This window comes from Corylus avellana, chromosome 6 (assembly GCF_965113065.1).
Source record: "Corylus avellana chromosome 6, dhCorAvel1.hap1.2, whole genome shotgun sequence".
In the NCBI taxonomy this organism is placed as follows: Eukaryota; Viridiplantae; Streptophyta; class Magnoliopsida; order Fagales; family Betulaceae; genus Corylus; species Corylus avellana.
In genome coordinates this window covers 26,484,569-26,506,535 of record NC_142495.1, presented here as the reverse complement: position 1 = coordinate 26,506,535, position 21,967 = coordinate 26,484,569, and the positions used below count along the sequence as shown (strand labels likewise).

General features: G+C 36.8%; 2 protein-coding genes across 3 annotated transcripts; one reads left to right on the top strand and one right to left on the bottom strand.

The window, feature by feature from the left end:
* Positions 1–716: 716 nt before the first annotated feature.
* On the top strand, positions 717–13,563 carry LOC132186181 (Ypt/Rab-GAP domain of gyp1p superfamily protein). 2 transcript variants are annotated; one of them, XM_059600022.2, is made up of 19 exons: positions 717–969; positions 1,944–2,013; positions 2,331–2,942; positions 3,048–3,233; positions 3,353–3,466; positions 4,247–4,309; positions 4,398–4,456; positions 4,676–4,742; positions 4,881–4,932; positions 5,037–5,129; positions 5,260–5,343; positions 5,469–5,893; positions 7,031–7,092; positions 8,312–8,381; positions 11,245–11,325; positions 11,433–11,534; positions 12,608–12,732; positions 12,955–13,075; positions 13,276–13,563. In XM_059600022.2, the coding sequence occupies exons 1-19, from the start codon at positions 917–919 to the stop codon at positions 13,387–13,389; spliced, it is 2,553 nt and encodes an 850-aa protein (XP_059456005.2). In that variant the 5' UTR covers positions 717–916; the 3' UTR covers positions 13,390–13,563. The 2 variants fall into 2 exon arrangements, with proteins under 2 accessions (XP_059456005.2, XP_059456006.2); XM_059600023.2 differs by lacking the exon at positions 4,247–4,309.
* A 1,930-nt stretch (positions 13,564–15,493) lies between these two features.
* On the bottom strand, positions 15,494–20,553 carry LOC132186796 (putative serine/threonine-protein kinase PBL7). The gene is made up of 5 exons (XM_059600857.2): positions 20,405–20,553; positions 19,150–19,343; positions 17,246–17,435; positions 16,716–17,107; positions 15,494–16,119 (listed from the first exon to the last, which is right to left on the bottom strand). Exons 1-5 carry the CDS (start codon positions 20,493–20,495, stop codon positions 15,856–15,858), a joined length of 1,131 nt encoding a protein of 376 aa, XP_059456840.1. The 5' UTR covers positions 20,496–20,553; the 3' UTR covers positions 15,494–15,855.
* Between the last annotated feature and the right edge of the window lie 1,414 nt (positions 20,554–21,967).

The following is a 21,967-nucleotide window of genomic DNA, read 5'->3' as shown; positions in this document are numbered from 1 at the left end:
TGATGTGCCTGTCTCAGTTTTTCCATGACACAATGCTTTTTGACAAGCTTGTCTCAATGATTCGAATTTTAGATATAGTCTTTACGAATTTTAGAGAACATTGGAAAAACTCAAACAATTTCAAGCCATTCTTACCTCGGTCATTTTACAATCTAATGTAAAAACTATGATTCTGATGCTAAAAATTCAGAATATTGGGATGATGGAGAATATAGTTTTTGTTTTTAGGGTTAAGTTTTTGTATTTCTATGGATGACATGGCACTTGATGACACAGTATTGATATTGGGCGCTAGCGTGTCAAAAGAATATACTTGGCAGATGACAAATCGTTAATTTTGAAGGTAAAATGATATATGAACTTATTTAAAACTTATTTTAAATGATTTTCTGTCTGTCCCTTAAAAAAAAAAAAAAAAAAAAACTGATAAATAGGAGTGAAGACTTGAGAAAACTTAAATTCAAAGGGAAGAAAACTTAAAGAACCAGATATAAATTATTTCAAAATAAAAAACACTACATAGCCGGTAAAAGAATAAAAATAAATAAATAAAATAAAATAAAATAAAATAATTAATTTTAATTTTTCACTCCTATAATTAAATTTTCAGTCTTCGAACTCCGTGCTAAGAAAACAGCACATGTAATAATAACGTGAACGGTAATCTCGGAAATTTCTTTAGCCTTTTGCATGTGCCCCTCCATTTCTCTCTCTCTCTCTCTCACACACACACAAACACAAACACACACAGAGTTCAGAAGTTCACAACTCCATCACACAGACTCTCAGTACTCTGTGTCTTCTGAAAATTCAGTTTCAGAAAATCAAGGAGCAGCAGCGAGATCTCCCACAAAATCTAACTAAGAACTGAATCTCCGCTTCGCCAATCAAACCGATCCAATCTACTCACCCGCCAATGAAGGCCACCAAAGCCCTCAACCCCGCTGTCATCACCTTCGACCACAAGAGGTACGCTAACTTCATACCACCCCATCTCTCCTCCCTCCACGCGTCCCGATTCCCGCGTAACTAATTCTCACTTCCTTAGGTCTTTCCACTCTCTGATCCAACAAATTTCGGTCCATATAGTTAGATACTTCGTATGTTTGTCAAAATTTAACGGCAAATGAGTCCCGATCGTATTGGATGCTGATGAGTGGAAGTTCGTTTTTGTTTATAATTTGATTTGCTGTTCTAATGTATGTGAATTTCAGTGAGTTCTTTATAGACTATCGGGTTTTATGAGTAATCTTGCTTTCAATTGTGTGTAAAGTTGCTTGGATTAGTTTAGGGTTTGCTTAATTTTCGTTTGTTTACGCGGATTAGATGGATAGTTGAAATGTGGTTATGGTTTTTGAGTTAATTTGGATTGCGCTGAGGCAATGCCGAGCGCTATGGGAAGTTGTGGAATATGTTGTTCTCTAGTCTGAGTCAGCGATCTTTGGAGGCCGATTGCAGGTAATTTGAGTTGTGATTGTGCTCGGCATTTCATTGTTCCTAGTTTGCAACTGAGTATATTGCAATGGACTTGCTTTTGAGCTGTTTGGATTCCAGTTGGATCTTCTAGAATTCTTAGGGTTCCTAGAGTAACTCTTCCATGAAGTTCTTCAAATTTTAACCATTAGTTTTAAATTAAATGGTTTAGATTTTTCCACTTCAGCATTTCTTATATTCAGAAGATTTTAAATTTCTATTTAATTCATTATATCTCATGTAATGTTAAATGTTGAGGTGACAAAATCTTAACCATTTAATGTAAAATTAATGGCTAGAATTTCAAGAATTCTACGGTGGAGTTACTCTAATAACTTTTAGAGGATCCTGATCTCTGATCTATCGAGTTGTTTGTGATCTAGAACTTGCTTGGTGTTTGATTGTGGAGTCTTGTAATGAATGCAAGATTTATTTGGATTTGGGAATTTAATAGAATTGGTATTGGACAGGGATGCCTATGGGTTTGCTGTGAGACCTCAGCATGTACAGAGATACCGTGAATATGCTAATATATACAAGGTCTTTTTCTACTTCTGGCTCTTCTTTCTAGTCTTAAGTCTTAACACTCTTTTTTTGGTTGCTGAGAAAAAAAGAAAAAACGGATTCCATAATTCATGTGCTTTTTTTTTTTTTTTTTTTTGATTTTTTGAAATTAAAAGCTAGAGTCAAAAATATGAATTAGGCCTAGTGAAGTTTTCCTTTGGCTCGTCCAAATTAATGAAAAACTTGAAATTTAACTTTTTATTCTTCCGCTCATATTTTTCAGCAACCAAACAGAGTTTGAAGAGAGACAATGTAAAAAACGTGATCTTATTTTATATAACTGGTCATTTCAGGAAGAAGAGGAAGAAAGATCTGATAGGTGGAATTTTTTCCTGGAACGGCGGGCAGAGTCAGCGCAACTGCCTGTAAATCTATTATCAGTAGAAGAAGATGAGAAGAGCCTTCATGCTGGAGCTTCAGAGCAAGAACCGGATGCTAAATCGGAGAAAGTTGTTGAAGGAGGCGATTTAAGTGGTTGGAAGCTTGGTTCCAATGATTCAGCTGAAAATGGTGTCAGAAAGGAGGAGGTACCTGCAGCTAAGGAGACAAAAACTCATAAGCTCCAAATATGGACTGAGATCAGACCATCCCTTCGTGCCATTGAAGATATGATGAGCATTCGTGTAAAGAAGAAAAACAATTTATCAAAAGATGATCAAGGTGCTGAAACTGGAAAGCTGCTTCCTTTTGAAGAGGCTAGATCCTCTAAAGGAGTATCTGAGGAGGATTCCGAGGATGAATTTTATGATGCAGAGAGGTCTGATCCCACACAAGATGTTCCTCCAAGTGATACCATCAGTGCCCATGTTACTGGTGATGTGGTTCCTCCAGAATCTTTGGGTCCTTGGAAAGAAGAGTTAGAAGTCCTTGTTCGTGGTGGAGTGCCTATGGCTCTCAGGGGAGAGGTACAAATACTCTCTTGAGGTTTCCCCCAACCCCCCTTCCCCCCCATAGTTAAGTTTATTTCTTGGTGACTATGCTATGTAATCACATTATGCTCAAAATTTCAGCTTTGGCAAGCTTTTGTGGGTGTGAGATCACGTCGTGTTGAGAAGTATTACCAGGATCTGCTAGCTCCAGAAAGTATTTCTGGCAATAACACAGAACAAAACAGCACACAGTTGGACAACAGTAGTGAGGGCTTAACTACAGATTCTGTATGTGTGCCAGAGAAATGGAAAGGGCAGATTGAGAAGGTCTTTGCATCCCATGACCATTCAACCTTAGTGTTCCTATAGCTTTATTTGTGTTGCTAATTGTATTTGTATATAATTAATCCAAGTTTTCAACTTATTGACATTGGTTTTCTGTGCAGGATTTGCCTCGAACATTTCCGGGCCATCCTGCTCTTGATGAGGATGGTAGAAATGCTTTGAGGCGCTTACTTACAGCTTATGCTAGACATAATCCATCTGTTGGGTACTGCCAGGTATTTGCTTGTGGTTGCAGTGTTTTAAGAACACCACAACTCTCATGGAAATCTCAGGATGACATTCACAATTTATGCAGCATATTTTCACAATTTATGCGACAGATTAACTTTTGGCCATCTGCGACATAGTTTGTACTTAAAGCACTCAATCCAGCACAATGAGCTTAACAGTTCTGTATTCATGGTGACAAATTGACAACTGAATGGTTCTGTGACCTTTAGATCCTTGATCCCTGAAGCCCATATGACTCCACTTGTGTTAATTTGTTGTTACTTACAAAATTATTAGAAGAGAAAACAAAGAAATAGTACAAGAGCAACTGGGAAACCCTAGAAAATAGAACACCAAGAACAGATAGAGACTCAGTTGAGCTTGGGAGATAATAAACAAAAAACCAAAACAAGAGCCTAGCTCTTTACAAAGCATTTCTACTCTTGAAACACAGCAGAGGGAAGTTTCCAAGACTTTGAGCCACAATTTATGATTGGTTCTGGGAAAACTTCAGGGAAGTAAAAACTGAAAGTACATTCAGCTATCAAATCATTTACTTAGAAGTTAAAAGTAACAGCTTTTTGAACGAACCTTTGCTAAGAGTCGCGATTATTGATTATTGATTTGTCGCAGGTTTCCTTTAGAGACAGTATTAACCATTAGCCACTCATTGGATTTATAAATGATGAGATGTTCTAGTTCCATTCAAACTATATTTGCATATCAAATTGGAGATGGTTGTATTGAGTTGGAATTTTCCTAACATTTCATTTCAAATATTTTAGGCGGATTGCCCTGTGACAATAGGCTTTTGCATACCGCTCTCCATACAGATAAATTCTGTTTTGGTTCTGCTGCTAAGTTCATTCTGTTTAACATACAACTCAAGATAACTTTCTATCTGATGCTTAGCTTCTTGGATTAATCTACATGCAGGCCATGAACTTCTTTGCTGGCTTATTACTACTTTTGATGCCTGAAGAAAATGCTTTTTGGTAGGTCTGAATTTTTTTGATACAATCTTTCCCAAATATGTACTCCCTCGCTTGCGCACAGGAAACATGATTAATGTTATTGTCTCTGTATTTAATTAGCATTCTCTCCTGGAAGAGTACATGCCTAGCTGTTCTACATTTGTTCAGCATAACGTTATATTTTCACCTTTTCAGTTTCATTGGCCATAAGCCCTTATTAATAGAGGTAAAAATTTTCAGGGCTTTGATGGGCATTATTGATGACTATTTTGATGGCTATTACTCAGAGGAAATGATAGAGTCTCAGGTATTCTATACTTGTTGTTTGCTTGGTTTCTGTGTTTTTGCTCTTCTCGAATGAGCTATAGCAATGAAGTTGAGGAAACTTTTTAACTGCTGCAGATGGGTAGTGCTTTTCTTAATTGATAGGCTCGTGTTTTTTCAGGTTGACCAGCTTGTTTTTGAGGAGTTGGTGCGCGAGAGATTTCCTAAATTAGGTTTGTATTTTGTTGGCATATGTCATCTTTGCAGTTTTCCAAGTTTTCCATTTGTACGAAGCTTTTTGGGTAGGTTTCTTATGTCACCTTTACATCTATTGCAGTCAATCATCTAGATTACCTGGGAGTGCAGGTGGCTTGGGTTACCGGGCCGTGGTTCCTTTCCATTTTTATGAACATGCTTCCATGGGAAAGTGGTCAGGTTTTATGTTGTATCTTGTTAATATTAAAGCTTATTTGTGTTGATCCTCATAATTGGAATTGGCTCAATTGGGTAGTTGCCTGTTAATGCTTACTTATAATCTGATGGATTTCTCCTTACTCCAGTTCTTCGAGTCTGGGATGTGCTTCTTTTTGAAGGAAATCGCGTCATGCTATTTAGAACAGCACTTGCTTTGATGGAGTTATATGGTACTGGGTAAAAAAATAGGATTTTTTGAATTCTGTGATATTGTTATTGCAGTACAACTAATATGAATATAGTGCCATGTACACTGTTTTACTTTGTGAAACTAATTTGGCTCAGTTTCATATAGGCCCGGCATTGGTTACATCTAAGGATGCTGGAGATGCAGTTACTTTGCTGCAGTCACTGGCGGGATCAACATTTGATAGCAGTCAACTTGTACTGACTGCTTGCATGGGTTACCAAAATGTAAATGAAGCCCGACTACAAGAGTTGAGAAGTAAACACCGGCCAGCTGTAATATCTGCACTTGAGGAAAGATCAAAGGGGCTTCGAGCTTGGAGGGATTCTCAGGGGCTGGCATCTAAACTGTATGGTTTTAAGCATGATCCTAAATCAATGATAATAGAAGCCAATAAAACAGAACGATCGGCCGATACACAAGCAAATGGTTGTTTATCTCGTTCGGAGTCTGGGTCCACGAATACAGATGAAATTCTCATTAGCCTAAATGGAGATTTGGAGGTTGATTCGGTCAAAGATCTTCAAGAGCAGGTCATTTGTGTCTTCTTTTTGCATAATCATTTCGTTAACTTTGCTTATTCCTTTTTTTCTTTTCATTTTCATTCAAGAAATAGTAATAAAAACTTAAAAACAAAAGGCCCATATGTGTTGATACGCAGTTAAATATTTTATGGAAGGAATCATTCAAGTAGGTAGTAAGTCAAGGAAGGATATTTTTTAAAATGGGATATTTTTCATCAATGTAATAAATCATGAAGCATGCCTCAAATTAGCATATGTCAGACGAGGCATATTGATCATTATACCAAACTTTTAGGAGGGGAATTGATTTTTGTTGAATATGAATTGCGGAAGGTGACGGAAAGAGGAAGAGAAATGGAGATTAAATGTTATGCTATTTTAGGATTTGTCAAAAAAAGATTTGACTCCTGCTGGTTTTGGCCCTTCATCTAAGCCAGGGAAGTTTTATCACCTTAAGTTTAAGGCCAATATGGGTTGAGGGAGGTTGGCCTTCCTGTGGGTTTTGATTTTGATGGGTCGTCTAAGCTTTGTGTGGCGGAGGGGAAATACGGGCTGCCTACGGTCTTGGTGGTTTCGTCTGGCACTAGAGGGTATCCCTCTAATTCCGCTTAGGCCGGTGATCTCCCAATTTTTGCCAGGTTGGTCTTCTTCTTACAGTCTCCATCCTTTTCAGTCCTCTGAGACAAGGGAGCTTAAAAATTTGGAATGCTCCTTAACTTTGATGCTAGAGGCAGTGGCTCTAGCTGGGGTAAAGGCAGGATTATGTTGAGGGTTTAGCGTTCTGTTGTGGGTGCCTTGGCGTTTCTCTTTTTGGGGTTTCTCTCTCTCTCTCTCTCTCTCTCTCTCTCTCTCTTTCCTGTTTTTTAGGCATTCTGTTGTGTACTTTTTGTGTAATTAGGGTTGCACCCCTTTGCACTTTTTGATATGCGTAACATTATTTAAAAAAAAAAAAAGATTTGGGTCCACTTTGTTGCGGTTCTCAAGGTAGAAAGCTTCGGAAGGATGTTTGATGTGTTTTATATTCCTTTTATTTCAGTGTATAAATATGAGTTGAAGCAATTCAACCTTTTTGAAATTGTTAGTAGATTATACATTAGAGTTGCTTCCTCAGAATATAATTGAGTTCAACATATGAACTACATGCAGGTGATGTGGTTGAAGGTTGAATTGTGCAAATTGCTGGAGGAGAAAAGATCGGCTGTACTCAGGTTAATATTTTCTTTTGGATGTACAGTTTTCTAACTTATAATTGGACTCCCTTTTCTCTCTCTCGGCTGCCAACATCACAGTCTGGGTCCTCCAAGTGAAGCTGCTTTATGATGATAGTGACTTGATTACCTGTTGGATAACCCATGCACCCATGTATACTTTAAGCATGACAACTCAATGTTACTTGGAAAGTGTTCGACAAGTGCTAATTCAGTCATTGGTTTGAAATTTGGTATTACATATTCCACTTCGAATTCCACGCCTAACAGTCATCTCAAATTAAACGTTCATTGTCTCAATCTTTTTTTTTTTGGGGGGGAGGGGTGTTGCTATCATAAATTATGTCCACTCAAGGACTGGGTGTATGTAAAGAAACTATAATTGCCCTTAATCTTTGCTTTATTAAGAACAGGTGGTCATCGTGCACTGCACTTCGGTTTTCTGGGAGTTTGAAGGGCAACATTGTTTCGTTTATGTAGTGGAAGGAAACTCCAACATTTTAGTAATCTGAGTTTCCGTTTTCACCTGCTCCTTAACACTATTTTTTTCCATTACTTAGGACTCTTTAAGACACATTCTTTGCTCCCTCTCTTGGATTCATTGAATAGGAAAATCTCTATTCAAATTATAGCTAACAGAGGAGCTTCTAAGGTGGAGCATTTTACTAGAAATGCTTTTACTCTATGGTGGATGTGAGTTACTTCTTGGCCTTCCTTGTTTATTTGTTTGCCTCCCAATGTGTTGTAGTTTTTTCTCATCCTCTTCTTAGGAGATCTCCTTTAGCTATCCTTGTTTTTGATGTATTCTTTTTCCCTTTTAATCAACAATTTTGTATTCCTCTTCCTCTAGGTCTCCTTATTCTTTCCCCATTCAATAAATAAAACAATATGTGTTAAGCATCGTGTCACACCCAGTGTTGCATGAAATCCTCTTAGAGATTGATTGGAGGATTCTTGTGTATCTGAAATTTGATTTAGCTGTTTCAAGGTCACCATAGCTGTTTCTTCTTATGTTTACTTTTAATTGTTTTTGGTTCTTTTTTCTTGGGGTGCCTCCTGGTAGTGGTCTTGTGGAAATGTTGAAAATGTCATCTAGTCTCCGAAGTATGATTTAGCAGCTACCATAATTTCAGTCATGCAATACTGTTCTTTAGAAAGTCACCAGTACTTCTTTTCATTAATACATAATTGATATTCTGGCTTCTTCTGCTTTTTTCAGAGCTGAGGAATTGGAGACAGCTTTGATGGAGATGGTCAAGCAGGATAATCGGCGGCAATTGAGTGCCAGGGTATATCTGGAATACCATAACATATAGCAATTATTCTGGTTGTTGTTTATTGTTATGTATATCTGCCTTTTTATCAGTTAGTATGCTGAGCTTCCTCGATGCATGTTTATGAAAAACTTAAATAAAATAAATAAATAATTAATTAATTATTTTTATAAGTTATTGAAATATCATTAAAAGCACAAAGCGAAACCCAGGTACATAGGAAGTATATAGGAGAAACGCCTAACTAGGAGGAGAAAATCATACAAGAAAATTGCTAAAACTAATAACTAAGGAAGTTAAAAACGTAGCTGTCCAAGTATAAAGAGAATAGAAGGACTTGAACTCCTCCAACGTTCTCTCTCGATCCTCGAAACTTCTATCATTTCTTTCTCTCCATAGGCACCACAAAAGGGTAACCCTACCACCTTTGTAAGGGTAACCCTACCACATTTAGACAGATACATCATTTTTCAACTAGCCAACTGACTCTCAATGTTTTCAAGAACACTATCCCAAGTAGACTTAACCTCGTAATAGGCCCCCAACGAAAGCCCAAATTGCTTCAATGGCAAAGAGGAAACCCCACAATCCAAAATGCCAACCAGCCCATCCACATTACTCATAGGAACCAAAACTGACTTAGCCAGATTAATCTTCAAACCAGAGACAACTTCAAAACATAAGAATAAAACATGCAAATAGAAAAGATGTCAGGATTGGCCCCATAAAAAAAACCAAAGTATCGTCCACGAACAAGTGTGAATATTACCACATCAGAGTGCCTAGTTCCCACAGAGAGAGAAGACCCCCATCAACAATATCAGTAAGCATTTTACTTAATGCCATGAAAACAACAAACAAAAGAGGAGACAGAGGGTCTCCATGTATCAAACCACGAGAGCTACTGAACAAGCCAAACGGAAAACTTAATTAACTTTTAAATACAGTATATGTTCAATTGCTATTTTATAGTTATAATATAGATTAAACTTACCCTGATCGGTAATTAGGAAGAAGTGCATCCTTTTAAATGGCAACTATGGGATAATGAGTGCCCCTGGGCCTTGTTCAAGTGGTAAATAGAGAGAGTGGGGCTGGGATAGATCTTTAGATTCAAATATTGCCAAGCTATGTCACAGTAATTAAAAGGCCCATTCATTTAGGCAATCTGTGGTGATTGTCAACTGGTATTATAATACTTCTTTTGTTTTTAACTTAATAATTTATTTGTTTTCTCCCTTGAAATCTCAGGGTAGTTGTAAAACTTTCTTAACCATGTGAAATGGGATAAGCATATATTTCTTGGAGGATTCTCAATAAGTTGGTTTTAGGTCTATTAGAATAGGTAGTGAAAGTTGGTTCTTTATGACCTCTATGCTGGTTTTATTGAAATTGTTTAGATCATTCTATTAGGTTCTGATTCCCCATGAGAGTACTCCTTTCCCTTGGAGGAGTATTTGACAGAATAATGTTCCATTGCGAGTGGTGTTTTTTACTTTGTCAGCCATGTTAGGGAAGATTCTTGCTAAGGATGATATGAGGAAGTGGCATATCATAGTGTTAGACTGGTGTTGAATGTGCAAAATGAGCGGAGAATCCATCAGTCACTTCTTACTCTACTGTGAGATTGATGGTGCCTTATGAAATTCTATTTTCGGTCTTTTTGGGTTACATTGGGTTATGCTTAGGCGAGTGGTAGACTTCTTTGCCTGTTGGAAAGGGCAGTATGGTAGCCCTCATTGTGTTGTAGTGTTGGTACCGTCCTGCCTGATATCGTGTATCTGGAAAGAAAGATATGACTGGAGTTTTAAAGGCCACAAGACTGCGAGAGGACAATGGTGGAATTAAAACCTTTTACCAATGGACGACTACACTAGATTGATTTCATTTTTCTGGCTTTCGTGTATTTCTTGATTATTTTTTTTTTCTCCTTCTGGTTAGATGTTTCTCTTGTATACTTGCTATATACTTGGGTTGGACCTTTGTGCTTTTTAATGAAATTTATTTACTTATCAAAAAAAGAAATTGGTTTAGCTTCTCTGGATATATGATGGATTAAGATCTTGGGGGCAAAAAAAAAGTTACTGCTTGTTCTACCGTCACTACAGAAGTGATCGCAGATACTGTAGCGATGGTACAATTATTGCAGTGTAGCAATATTACAGAGGTATTGTTTGTGCTAGTATAGCTAGGGCTTTTAACGGTATCTTTTAGCCTCTTAGAGGTTGACAGCTTTTCAATGGCTATGAGTCTATGACAGCTATTTAGTTAACACTTATCTTATCATTGTAAAACTGCCTTTGGCTTGTTAGTTCCTTAGAGAATTTTGGGGTTTTGCTATTTTTCAGCACCCTAAAGAGGCTTTCCCTTTGGTTCCCTATTAAGAAGTTATGTTTTTTATAGAAATCAAAGCATACCATCTTCCTACTGTGCTCTTGACTGTGCATATATATATATATATATATATATATATATATATATATATATATATATAATACTTATATATATATATAATACTTAGATATTTTAAGAATATGAAGCTCTGGGATGGTTCACTGATCATTTTCTCTGTAACTCATTCACACAATTATTTTGAAAGTATTATGGTGTGAATTTTCTGTTCTACTTTTGACCTGTTTAAAAGACTAGTCTTCTTCAGCCAATGGTCATTGGGCCAAAATGTAATCTCCTCTCTCCGGTAGTAAGGGTTGATAGGGCAAGGTCATGGGTTCAATCTTGTATGGGTGTCTAGTTGGTTTTTATGTTGGTATGCAGGATGCAAAATATTTCTGTTCAAATTGACAGTTTCTTGTACAGCTAAGTTCCTATTGATTCTTTGAAAACTTTAGTCAAAAGTAAATTCCACATACAATTGCAGGTTGAGCAGTTAGAGCAAGAGGTTGCTGAACTTCGAAGGGCCCTCTCCGATAAGCAGGAACAAGAAAATGCCATGCTTCAGGTTTCACCTTTCATCCATGTTCCTCAGTGCTTACTTTAGATAAGACGATATAATCTCATAACTAAGGTCTTTAGTGGTAATTATGAAATTGCTTGCTAATCTTATAGGTCTTAATGCGGGTAGAGCAAGAACAAAGGGTAACAGAAGATGCTCGTAGATTTTCCGAGCAAGATGCAGCAGCACAGAGATATGCTGCTCAAGTGCTTCAGGTTTGAATTCTTTTTCTACATTTGGTTTGATTTCACTTTGTTGTGGTGGGTAGTTATTACATCATATACCACTCTTGTAGAATTATATTTTGCGAAAATTTGTTGCAAATTGAAGTTCCTCATATATCTGATATTGAATATGCCAGTAGATTCTGTTGAGCTAATTTGCAAGTTGAAGAAAGGTTATACTAGTAGTTGTATGAACATGTCTTTGTTTTGAGAAAAAAAAAAAAATCATGTCACCTTTTATCATTCTTTGCCAATTCTCTGGAGCCTTGCAAAATGGTTCTCTTCAGCCATTATATTAAAATTGAGAGTCATACCCTATGGGCGTCTTATTTGGAATCAGGTTCTTGGATATTTGACGCTACCCTATTCGTCAGGTTTTTATTTTATTTTTTATTTTTTTATTTTCTCTCTTTTTTAGCATCCAAGAAATTCTTAAAGGTGCCAAACAGGGTGCACTATACAGGGTTTTATTATACCCCTGAAAACAATGAAAGAAAACAAAAAGAGAAAAGGAGAAGAAGAGGAAATAAGACAACCATGAATACGTTAATCAAATTCTCAACTTTGAGTGAGAAGTACTCTGAAGTTGAAGAACATGGCAAAATAAGGAGGACTGGACTTTGGCACATACAAAAACCCTCAACCAGCCTGGCTGCATCTCCCAATGAAGAAGATATACTTGGGGCTACATCTACATTTCTTGAATTAAAACAAGTCTCAGAAATGTTCAAGTTTGTCAATTGAAGAGTGACAATTAAAATTTCTATCCCATTTTCTTCGCTTTTGTTTTTAATTCAATTTGACTCTATGAAACAAGGTCATTAGTTAGCACATCCTGTTTCAATTTTTTTTTATTCCTGTATGTTTGGTATCCATGGCTCCTTGCATATTTGTATTCATGCGTCAAAGGATGCACCACTCTATGATTTCACTAGGCCAGATGGCTTGGTACATGGAGCGACTCTATTATCTTCTGAATTTTCAATGTTGACTATTCAGATCTGGATATTATTTTATGTGCCTTTTTCATATCGATAACCCTCTACACAACTATTTGTATGCAGGATAAGTATGAAGAGGCCACTGCTTCAATTGCTGAAATGGAGAAGAGAGTGGTTATGGCAGAATCAATGTTGGAGGCTACGTTGCAGTACCAATCTGGCCAAGTTAAAGCACAACCCTCTCCACGGTTTGTATTCAATTTTGGGTCATTTTTTCTGGTGCAATCTTATTTTCTTGTTGACAAAAGTGAACCATGGCTCTCTTTGTACTGGTTTTGACCATTTCTTTCTTTCTTTGCTGCTTTTTTCTTTTTCCTCTTTATCTCTGTATTTTGCATTAGCTGGTGTATTGCGTGCATGTTGTGCCCAATGGAAGGGATTTGTGTTTTACGTGCAATTTTGATTTGTAGATCTCCACATCCAGATTCTTCAACAGCACGAAGCAATCAAGAGTCTGCACAAGATTTTCCTGCAAGGAAGATTGGTTTGCTAGCACGTCCATTTGGACTTGGCTGGCGAGAGCGGAACAAGGTTGGTGTCTACTTGTATTCTCCTCTTTTTCTAATTGAAAAATGATTGTCAATAAAGCACAAATACTTAAAAATCTGCCTGTCTATTTGTATAATAATGCTGGGTACGCGTCGTTTTGTTCAATAAAGAGTTTACATATCACTTGTACTGTGCTCATTATGTTTTAAGATCTCTAATCAAATTTGCATTGAATGCAACAGGGGAAACAAACTACTACTGAGGAGCCAATTGATGGCAAATCTACCAATGAAGGTCAGAGCCCCAGCCCACAACAGACAGATGCTAATGGTGTGGAAGACAAAGATAGAGAATAACAGGTTTATTAGAATGATACTCCAAATAGATATACTTCTTTCATTGCCCCATTCCAATATGCTTTTGGTTTGGTTGATATCTTATGCGTCAGTGTCAGTTCAGGGAGTGGGTAGATTTAGCTTCTGTATGTAATTTTGACTAGACACAACCGGTATAGAGCTCATATTCTTTCATTATTTGTTTGTTCATTGCGTCAGTGGTAATAATAGTATGGTGGAGGAGAGAATGTAAGCAGACACATGAGATCGATGGTTACACAACTGTATAATCTTTGCATTAGTAATTTAGTACCTTGCCTTGCTTTGTCTTAACCTAGTTCTAGGAAGAACTTTTTGCAGTTACTGCATGTTAGTCGCAAATGTATGATCTGTCAATTCACTGTCTTGTCTTGCTTCATATTTCATTATTTTGACTGTGTAACACATTTTTAAATCACGGAAAGTGTTTTGTTTGAGAGTGTGTTTGAAAAAATGGTGTTTTTCTTTGGGTCAGACAAAGATTGGGCCTCAGGTGCAAAGATCAGAAGGGAACAGAGTGACTGTATCCATTGCCACAAGAAGTTGTTGATGTAGTTGCTTGTAGTTTTACAGAGCAGACTTAACACCAATCTTGATGAAAAAAAATAATGAACCTTGTTGGGATGAACCCCGGTTCTCCAGCTTTTTTGGGGGGCCTCAGTCGGGTTACTAGACTAAGAGACTGCTTGGAATTTTGTTGAAAAATAGAGCTCTTTAAAAAAATATATATATATTTTCTAGGTTGAAAATTTATATTTACATCTAGGTTTGGAGAAAATTTATATTTTCTTACTGCAGGCAAGATATTTTTAAAAACATTATTTTAAAGGCTAAGCCGTGATTTTACAAAACATTTAATTGTATTTTTAAAAATTATGTTTTCATCAATAGATATGTTTTTATTTCATTTTTGGGAGGGAGGGTAGGATTGGCTTGGGGATGAGCCCAGGATCAAAAATTGGATATAAAATGTGGAAGATTTGTTTACATGCTGTCGTAGAATGGAGTTCCATTGCTCGCGCCAACTCTGTTTTCATATAAAATTCCCCTCTCCACGCTTCCTACCACTCTAAATTAAATCTGTACTTGCTTTACAAGTCAATGGGGTTGAGAGTAGTTAGTGAGAAACTGTAAAAATAGCATTAGTGTATTGCTCGAGTACCAAGCAGATCCTAGTCGACCTTGTGAAATGTGACAATCTTCATATAAAACATTTTGATGGTTCACTTCTTTGGCAACTATACTTTTATGTGTTCTTGGGTTTAAGATTGTATCGAAATATGGGTATAAGACAATACAAGTCAATTATAATCCGATCAATTTAATTAAATCGGTTAAACCCTCAATTATAACTCTTTAATTTCATGTTAGATTCGTGTCTAAGTTCACATTGTGTAAAAATTTATCAACCCTAAATGTTATATATTGGGTTTAAGTAGTGTTAAGATATCAATATAAGATTATATTCTAATTTGATCAATTTAATTAAATAGGTTAAGACTTCTCAACTATAACTCTTAATTTTGTGTAAAAAATTCCTAACAATTGTGCCGTTGGTTGTGGCTGAATTTTCTGCTGCCTTATTTCATGCAATCCCGGTGAACACAATTGTCAATGCCACTGGGGTAACGAGTTCAGCACATACGAAGCGGTTCTTACTTTGTCTAATTTGTTATTCCAATGCAGCAGGGAACAACATAAAGTCGTTTATTTTCTTTTTTCTTTCCTCTTCCTAAAATTTCGAGTCCCTTAGAAGGGTCTTTGAAACCAAAGGGATACTGGTCTCTCCATCTTTTAATCCTCAGATCCATAATGAAGGCAAGATTTAGGGACTCATCCACAACTCTCAAATATAAAGGCAGTTCATAATCGGAAGGCGTTGCGGGCATGTCGGCAGAAATGAAATCAAAACAGGTGGTGGCATACCACTGGAAATAGCTATTCAACAGGCAATCCGGCAGATGCCAGCAACTCAAGATTTAGACACGTAAATTCACAGCTGCACACTCTTAGAGCAGCATCAATTGAAAGGCATGAGGCAAAATATTTACCAACCTCTTGAATATTCAACGGAGAAATGAGGATATACTCTTCAAGGGGAATAGTTTCTATATAGATACAAAAGCCCCAAGCTCAATCGTACATGAAAGAATCTCGTAAGAGTGAGAGGAAGGTTAAAGGGAAAAAAGAATATATATATTTCCTGTTGCAAGACAGTGGGACTGGCCATCTCACTTGTATCTGGGTTGATGCAAAATTTGGGAAAGAGGCACACGAATAGCAAACCACTAAACTGGAATCCACCGCCCTCTGAATCACGACTACAAACCCATTTCAAGAACATCCCAATGCAGCACCACAGCTAGCAGGACGCAGGCGCCTCGTCTTGGGCTTCTGAAGATGGAACCACTTACATAAGAAAGTGCTGTGACTACATCAGTCTCTGATCTACTGCTCCCTTCTCGTTCTGGGAGTCGAAGAGCCCATGCGAAACGCCTGGACAGGTTGGGATTCGGGATCATATTTCTGAGAAGCGAGATAAGAAAGTGCTGTGACTACATCAGCTATGAGGGGTCGCATATTAGGGTGTTCCTGGACACACATTGCAGCAACAGCAAGGGCTTGATACAAGCCCCTCACTGGATATTGGCCTTGGAGCATAGGATCAGCCATCTGTGGAAACTTCTTTCTTTCCTTAAACAAGGGCCGGGCCTGCGACATAAAGAAAACATTTACATTAGGTTCACACAAGTAACCATATTTTTGTCATAAGTTATCCTACTTGATCTAATTTAATTATTACAATTCTATTATTATTATTATTATTATTATTATTATTTTCTTTTTCTATATGAGACATCTTTAGTTATGGAGTCGATGAAGAAAATCATTACTAAAACAAAATATGTAACAATTCTTTGCCAAAGTGGCTTGCTCATAATATGTGCTATTTAAGTTGACTCTTGAATTTGAGGGGTCCATTCATAAGGGACCTTGTAGGAGTAGAATGGTCATGCCATGGATGGCAAGTTAGCATTCTGGTATGGATCTCATATAAGAAACAAGGAAAAATATACTAGTATATATGGTAGTGACCAATAGATCAACTGATTTTCCTTGACGGCCTAGCTCACGATGAGACTCTCACCCCTCCTTCTGTTTCCCAATCAAATCCGTCCGGGTAATAATAACCCACATCAGAACCATATATTTGTCTAGAAGTTCTATATTGTAAGCCCCCAATACTAGGCGGTTAATATGTTTACCAACAAAAGATATCATAGCAGAAAAAGATGAGGCTGTCTTACCCATGCAACCAGATTGTGTTCCCCAGCAGTCTTTGAGTCGTCAATTGCTTTTCTGCCAGTGATGATTTCCAGAAGAACAACCCCAAAGCTATAAACATCTGATTTCAATGTAAGCTGACCAGTCATTGCATATTCAGGTGCACAATATCCGTATGTTCCCATCACTCTGGTGGATACATGGGTCTTATCCCCAACAGGACCTAATTTGGCCAAGCCAAAATCCGATAGTTTGGGATGATAGTCTTCACCAAGCAAAATATTTGAGCACTTCAAATCACGATAAATCACAGGGGGGTTAGCTTTGTCATGTAAATACTCCAAGCCCTTTGCAGCACCTGCAGCTATTTTCATCCTTGTATTCCAATCAAGTCTTTTTTTATCAGGCGGCAGGTCTGGCACATATAACCATGCTAAAGTCAAGTAATTATTGAACAATGTTTTTAATTATTTTCCTTTTCTTTCTTCTTTTTTTTTGGGGGGGGGGGGGGGGGGGGGGGGGAGGAAAGGAACAGTATTAGTGCAGAATATACCATGTAGATGGTCTTCCAAAGATCCTAATGGCATGTATTCGTATACCAGAAGTCTCTGGTCCCCATCCGCACAATATCCAATTAAGTTAACAAGATTTGGATGGTGAAGTAGGCTTAGCATCAATACTTCAACAAGGAATTCTCTGTTCCCTTGCAGCCCATTACGATCAAGTTGCTTGATAGCTACAACCTACACAAAAACAAAAAAATGAAGGTTCAGGTCTTAACACAAGCCTCTATAGAAGTTCAGTTTGATCAACATTCAACAATGATAGTAAGACTGCCAGAGAGAGAGAGAGAGAGAGAGAGAGAAACTAATGGTCCTTGGACCAAATAGCATCTCCTTCCCCCATAAACAAGGGTTGGAGGGTATCAATGAAGGCTAGCTTAGATGGCACCTCCTCCCCCATAAGAACAAGGCAGAGAATGAGGCCATGGGTTTAAGACCCATCGGATGCATATTAAGTTAGCAATTAAAAAAGAAAGAAGGAAAGAAAAAAGAGGAGGTTGGAGGGTGAGATCATGGTTCACTCCCTTACATGTGACAATGAGAGATAGAAAAATCAAATGCCTAGGCAACCAACCTGTCAACTTTTTAGCAAAGCTCACGCGAGGCTAGTAAACTGTATAATTTTGACGCCTACACTAGCTGAAAGTATAAATGATTTCTGGCAGGAGTTCTCTGCAAAGATTGCCGCTGTGGTTAAATAGGCATTAGTTAAAAGCATAAGCACTGGTTTGAACGACACCACTGTTTCAACAACCCCATCTAGAGGTGAGGTGGATGTGGAAATGGAGAAGGAGAATGTGATAATGTTTTTGAAAAGGGTATCTTGTGTTGATAGAGGAACTGTGAGAGGAATGGCAGTCATGGATCTTGCAGTAGTAGTATCAACTGTGTTGGTATAGAAATGGCAGCCATGGTTCTTATAGCAGTAGCAACTGTGTCGATGATGGAGACGTTATGGTGATGACAATAGCAATAGTCATGTGGCAGCAATTGTTATATGGAGGTTTCCGTGTTTGCAGTTTTCCTGGGTGTATTATGAAGGATATCGCCAAGTAGGAGTTATGATGCTGCAGGTGCTGAAGCAACAGTGAGAGTGGCAAAAGAGGTTGGTGGCTTGGTAAATCCCTTAGGTCGCAATGTGGGCCAAGGGTAGACAGGACTTCAGTTTGTATATAAGAAACTTTTATCTTGTTTTTTTTTAACTTTGTTCAATTCAAAAATAGATTTTTATTAGTTTTCTTTTTTTGTTGTTTGTTTTTTCTCTACGGCGAGGAGTACATAGCTCACCCTGGTCATTGCAGTCAACCACACTAAATATTGGTAGATAATGAGTCCTTTTCTATTATTATAGGTCTAGCTTCTCAAAATTTCTATGATAAACATACTCTTTTTTTTTTTTTTTGTGATCACATTCAACCTTATCACAACATAGGCATCAGTAACAACATCAATGGCTTCTTCTATGCAACCAAAGCCTTAGGAAATGATCCATTTTGTTGCCAGTTTTATTCCAAATGTTGGAACTGCAAGGTGGGTTACTGATTGGAGCTTTAGTATACACAAGGCCTATATCAGAAACTTTGTGATTTACCAACTGGGCATGGACCTTCCTAATGACTATTCCTTATCAGAGGAATTTAAATTAATATAACTGAAATTTATTTGGTTCTTTTAATTTCAAAAAATAAAAATAAAAAAGGTCTGAGCCATATCCCAAGCCAAGCTTAATATATAAATCCAAAACTTTAGCTATGACACCTGGAAAGAATCCTATGGTGAGGTAATCACCCAACCAAGATATATGGGGCATAACAAAGATAATCATAACGCAACAAAAATATTTTCAATGCATCTAACCTATTTTGTAACAGTTATTTTTGACAACTCAACAAACCTGATTGTTACTCTCCAATCGCCCTTTATATACTCGGCCAAAACCTCCTTCACCCAAAAGACAATCAGCCCTGAAATTCTTCGTTGCAGCTGCCAAGTCGCGAAAAGCAAATGTTTGTGCAGCAATGCGATCAGATCCTCCATCTTTAGAGGCCTCCTTCTTTACATCCACTGAGGAATTTAACTTCGATTTTTCTAAAGCAACAAAAAAGCAAACATGCAGATAAGAAAAACAACATAACAAATGACTAGTATGATGCCAGCAGAAGCTAAAGGCGGATTTTAAATTGGATATCATGAAAATGGAGAAAGTATAACCACATCATTAAGAGCTTAGAAAGAAAACAAAACATCCCAAAATACCAAATAAAATAAACCAAGAAGGATTTAATCTTGGATTTTTCAAACACACAAAACAAATAGGGAACAATCTGCAATATTAATGTAGTCAAATGACTACATCAACATCATTCATTGTGAAATATATTAAAAAAAAAAAATTGTATATAGCTTATGATCAAGAAAACCTCAGAAATTGCCCCCGAGAGGTAGCTCAATCGGTTAGAGGTAGCTCAATTGGTTGGGACCACACCTAATGAAATTAGTGGAGGTCACTGGTTCGAATCCCCCTCCCCCTCTTGTACGGACATGTTAAAAAAAAAAAAAAAAAAAAAAAAAAAAAAAACCTCATAAGAGAACATACCCTCCACCCACCCCCTTATAAGAACTGAAACAGAATCATCTCCTTTGCAATAATTGACGAATGATTTTTCGCCTAATCTAACATAAATTCATCCTGTTTGATAAATCGTATAAATCCAGAAGCAATTAAATAAGTAATTTTGATACTGAAAAAGAATTCATTACTTAAGAACAATGATTTGAAACGAATCAAACTCTGAAAATTGAAGGCGAAAAATAATCTCACCAACCCACAAAATCTTAGTCTTTTTGTAAGCAAAGTAATTTCAGATGAAGCCAATAAAAACATGCACATTCATCAGCAGAAATAATTTTCTCAATAACAATCCCCACCGAAACCAAAGCAGATCATGACGATATCAAAGACGTGACCACAATAATAATCCAAACAATTAGGCAAAACGACGCTTACCCATCAATCTCAACCAAGTATTCAATTACACATATACATAAGAGTCAAGAAATAATATGCCACTGGGTATGAGAGTGAAAATTAAACTTCAGTAGAGTGATAGTGTAGTTGAAATTCGCTCAGTTTTTCCTCACAGAAGTACCTGAGGTTGATGAGATCGGATCGTTGGGCTTCTTGTTCTGCTTCTTCTTGGATTTTTTGTTTGATTTTCCAGAACAGAGGAAACAACCCATGGCTTACTCGCTCTCTTAGGTGAGAGAGAGAGAGAGAGAGTGTGCGCGTGCGCTTGTGTCTCGGTGTGTTAAATTCAGACAGAGCTGTTCTAGTATATATCTTTTCATTCGGGGACCCTTTTGCAAATTTCTCTTGTATCTTGCTAAATTGTTTCTCAGCCCTCTAAAATGTTCCTAATTTTCCATTTAACTGCATTACATGATAAGATTTTTTAATTGGCCCAAACTATCTTCCATCAAAATTGAAACCTTTTTCAAAAAAAAAAAAAAAAACGCCCTTCAAAATATATTAACAAACATACCCTAAGTTTATAGTCAAAATCAATCACTTTATATGTTACTGATAAAAAATTGCCTTGAACTTTTAAAAAAGAAAAGAAAAATTAATGGCTCCCTTTCTTAATGTGTTTTAGGAGTGTTTTTTTTTTTTTTTGATTTGAAAAAGTATTTTCGATGTAAGATAGATGTGAACTATTTTTATGTTTTTAAGAGTACTTTGTTACTATTTTTATTTTCTTAAAAAAAAAAAAAACAAACAAACAAATAAACAAAGCACAGTAGTAAAGCCACCTCAACCTTCGGGGTACCATGAAAGATTCTTTTTTTTAAAAAAAATTTCTTTTTTGTCCTACCCAAAGTTCCACACAACAACAACCCCCCCCCCCCCAAAAAAAAAAAACCAATTCATTACACGATACCCAAAACAAAAAAACAAAAAAAAAATCCTAATAACAAAAAATAAAAAAATAAAATAAGTTCAGTGGCAAAATGGGTTATAGATGACAAGGTTCGTGGCAAAATGGGTGAAACTTGATAAATCAAATACATACAAAAAGAAAAAATCACAAATATGCTGAACTACGAGACTACCGTAGCAACTCCCTGTTTTGTCTTCTTAGGAAATTCCTTTATTACTGACCAAGTCTTCCATTTTCATTTTTATTTGATGATGAAGTCAAGCCTTCCATTTTCTTTTTTATTTGATGAAGTCAAGTCTTCGAATTGCTTGGCCGCCTAATGCATTAATCATTATGAACCAGGAACCAATTACCATATATAGTACTATTTTATCCTCTTCAATGCGTGCTTTCTTAAGCTAATTTTGATCCCGGATAATAATTTCAAAGTGTTCAAGTTTATATCGTGCCGAGTCATACGTATAAAATTACGGATTTGATTTTAAAATACACAATTTGAAAATATGAATTTTTTAAAAACATAATTAAGTGTTTTGTAGAGATATGATTGAGGCTCAACTAAATCTCATTTAAGACCCAATTTTTATTTACGTGCCACAAAATCACATAAAAATTGTGTCAGATGTCCCCAAGAGATAGCTTAATCGGCTGGGATCACGCCTAATGAAACGGAGATCACTAGTTCGAATCTATTTCCTTCCTCTTATGCGGACATGTAAACAAAAAAAAAAAAAAAAGAATTGTGTCAGATTAAAAATTAAAATTTTTTTTTAA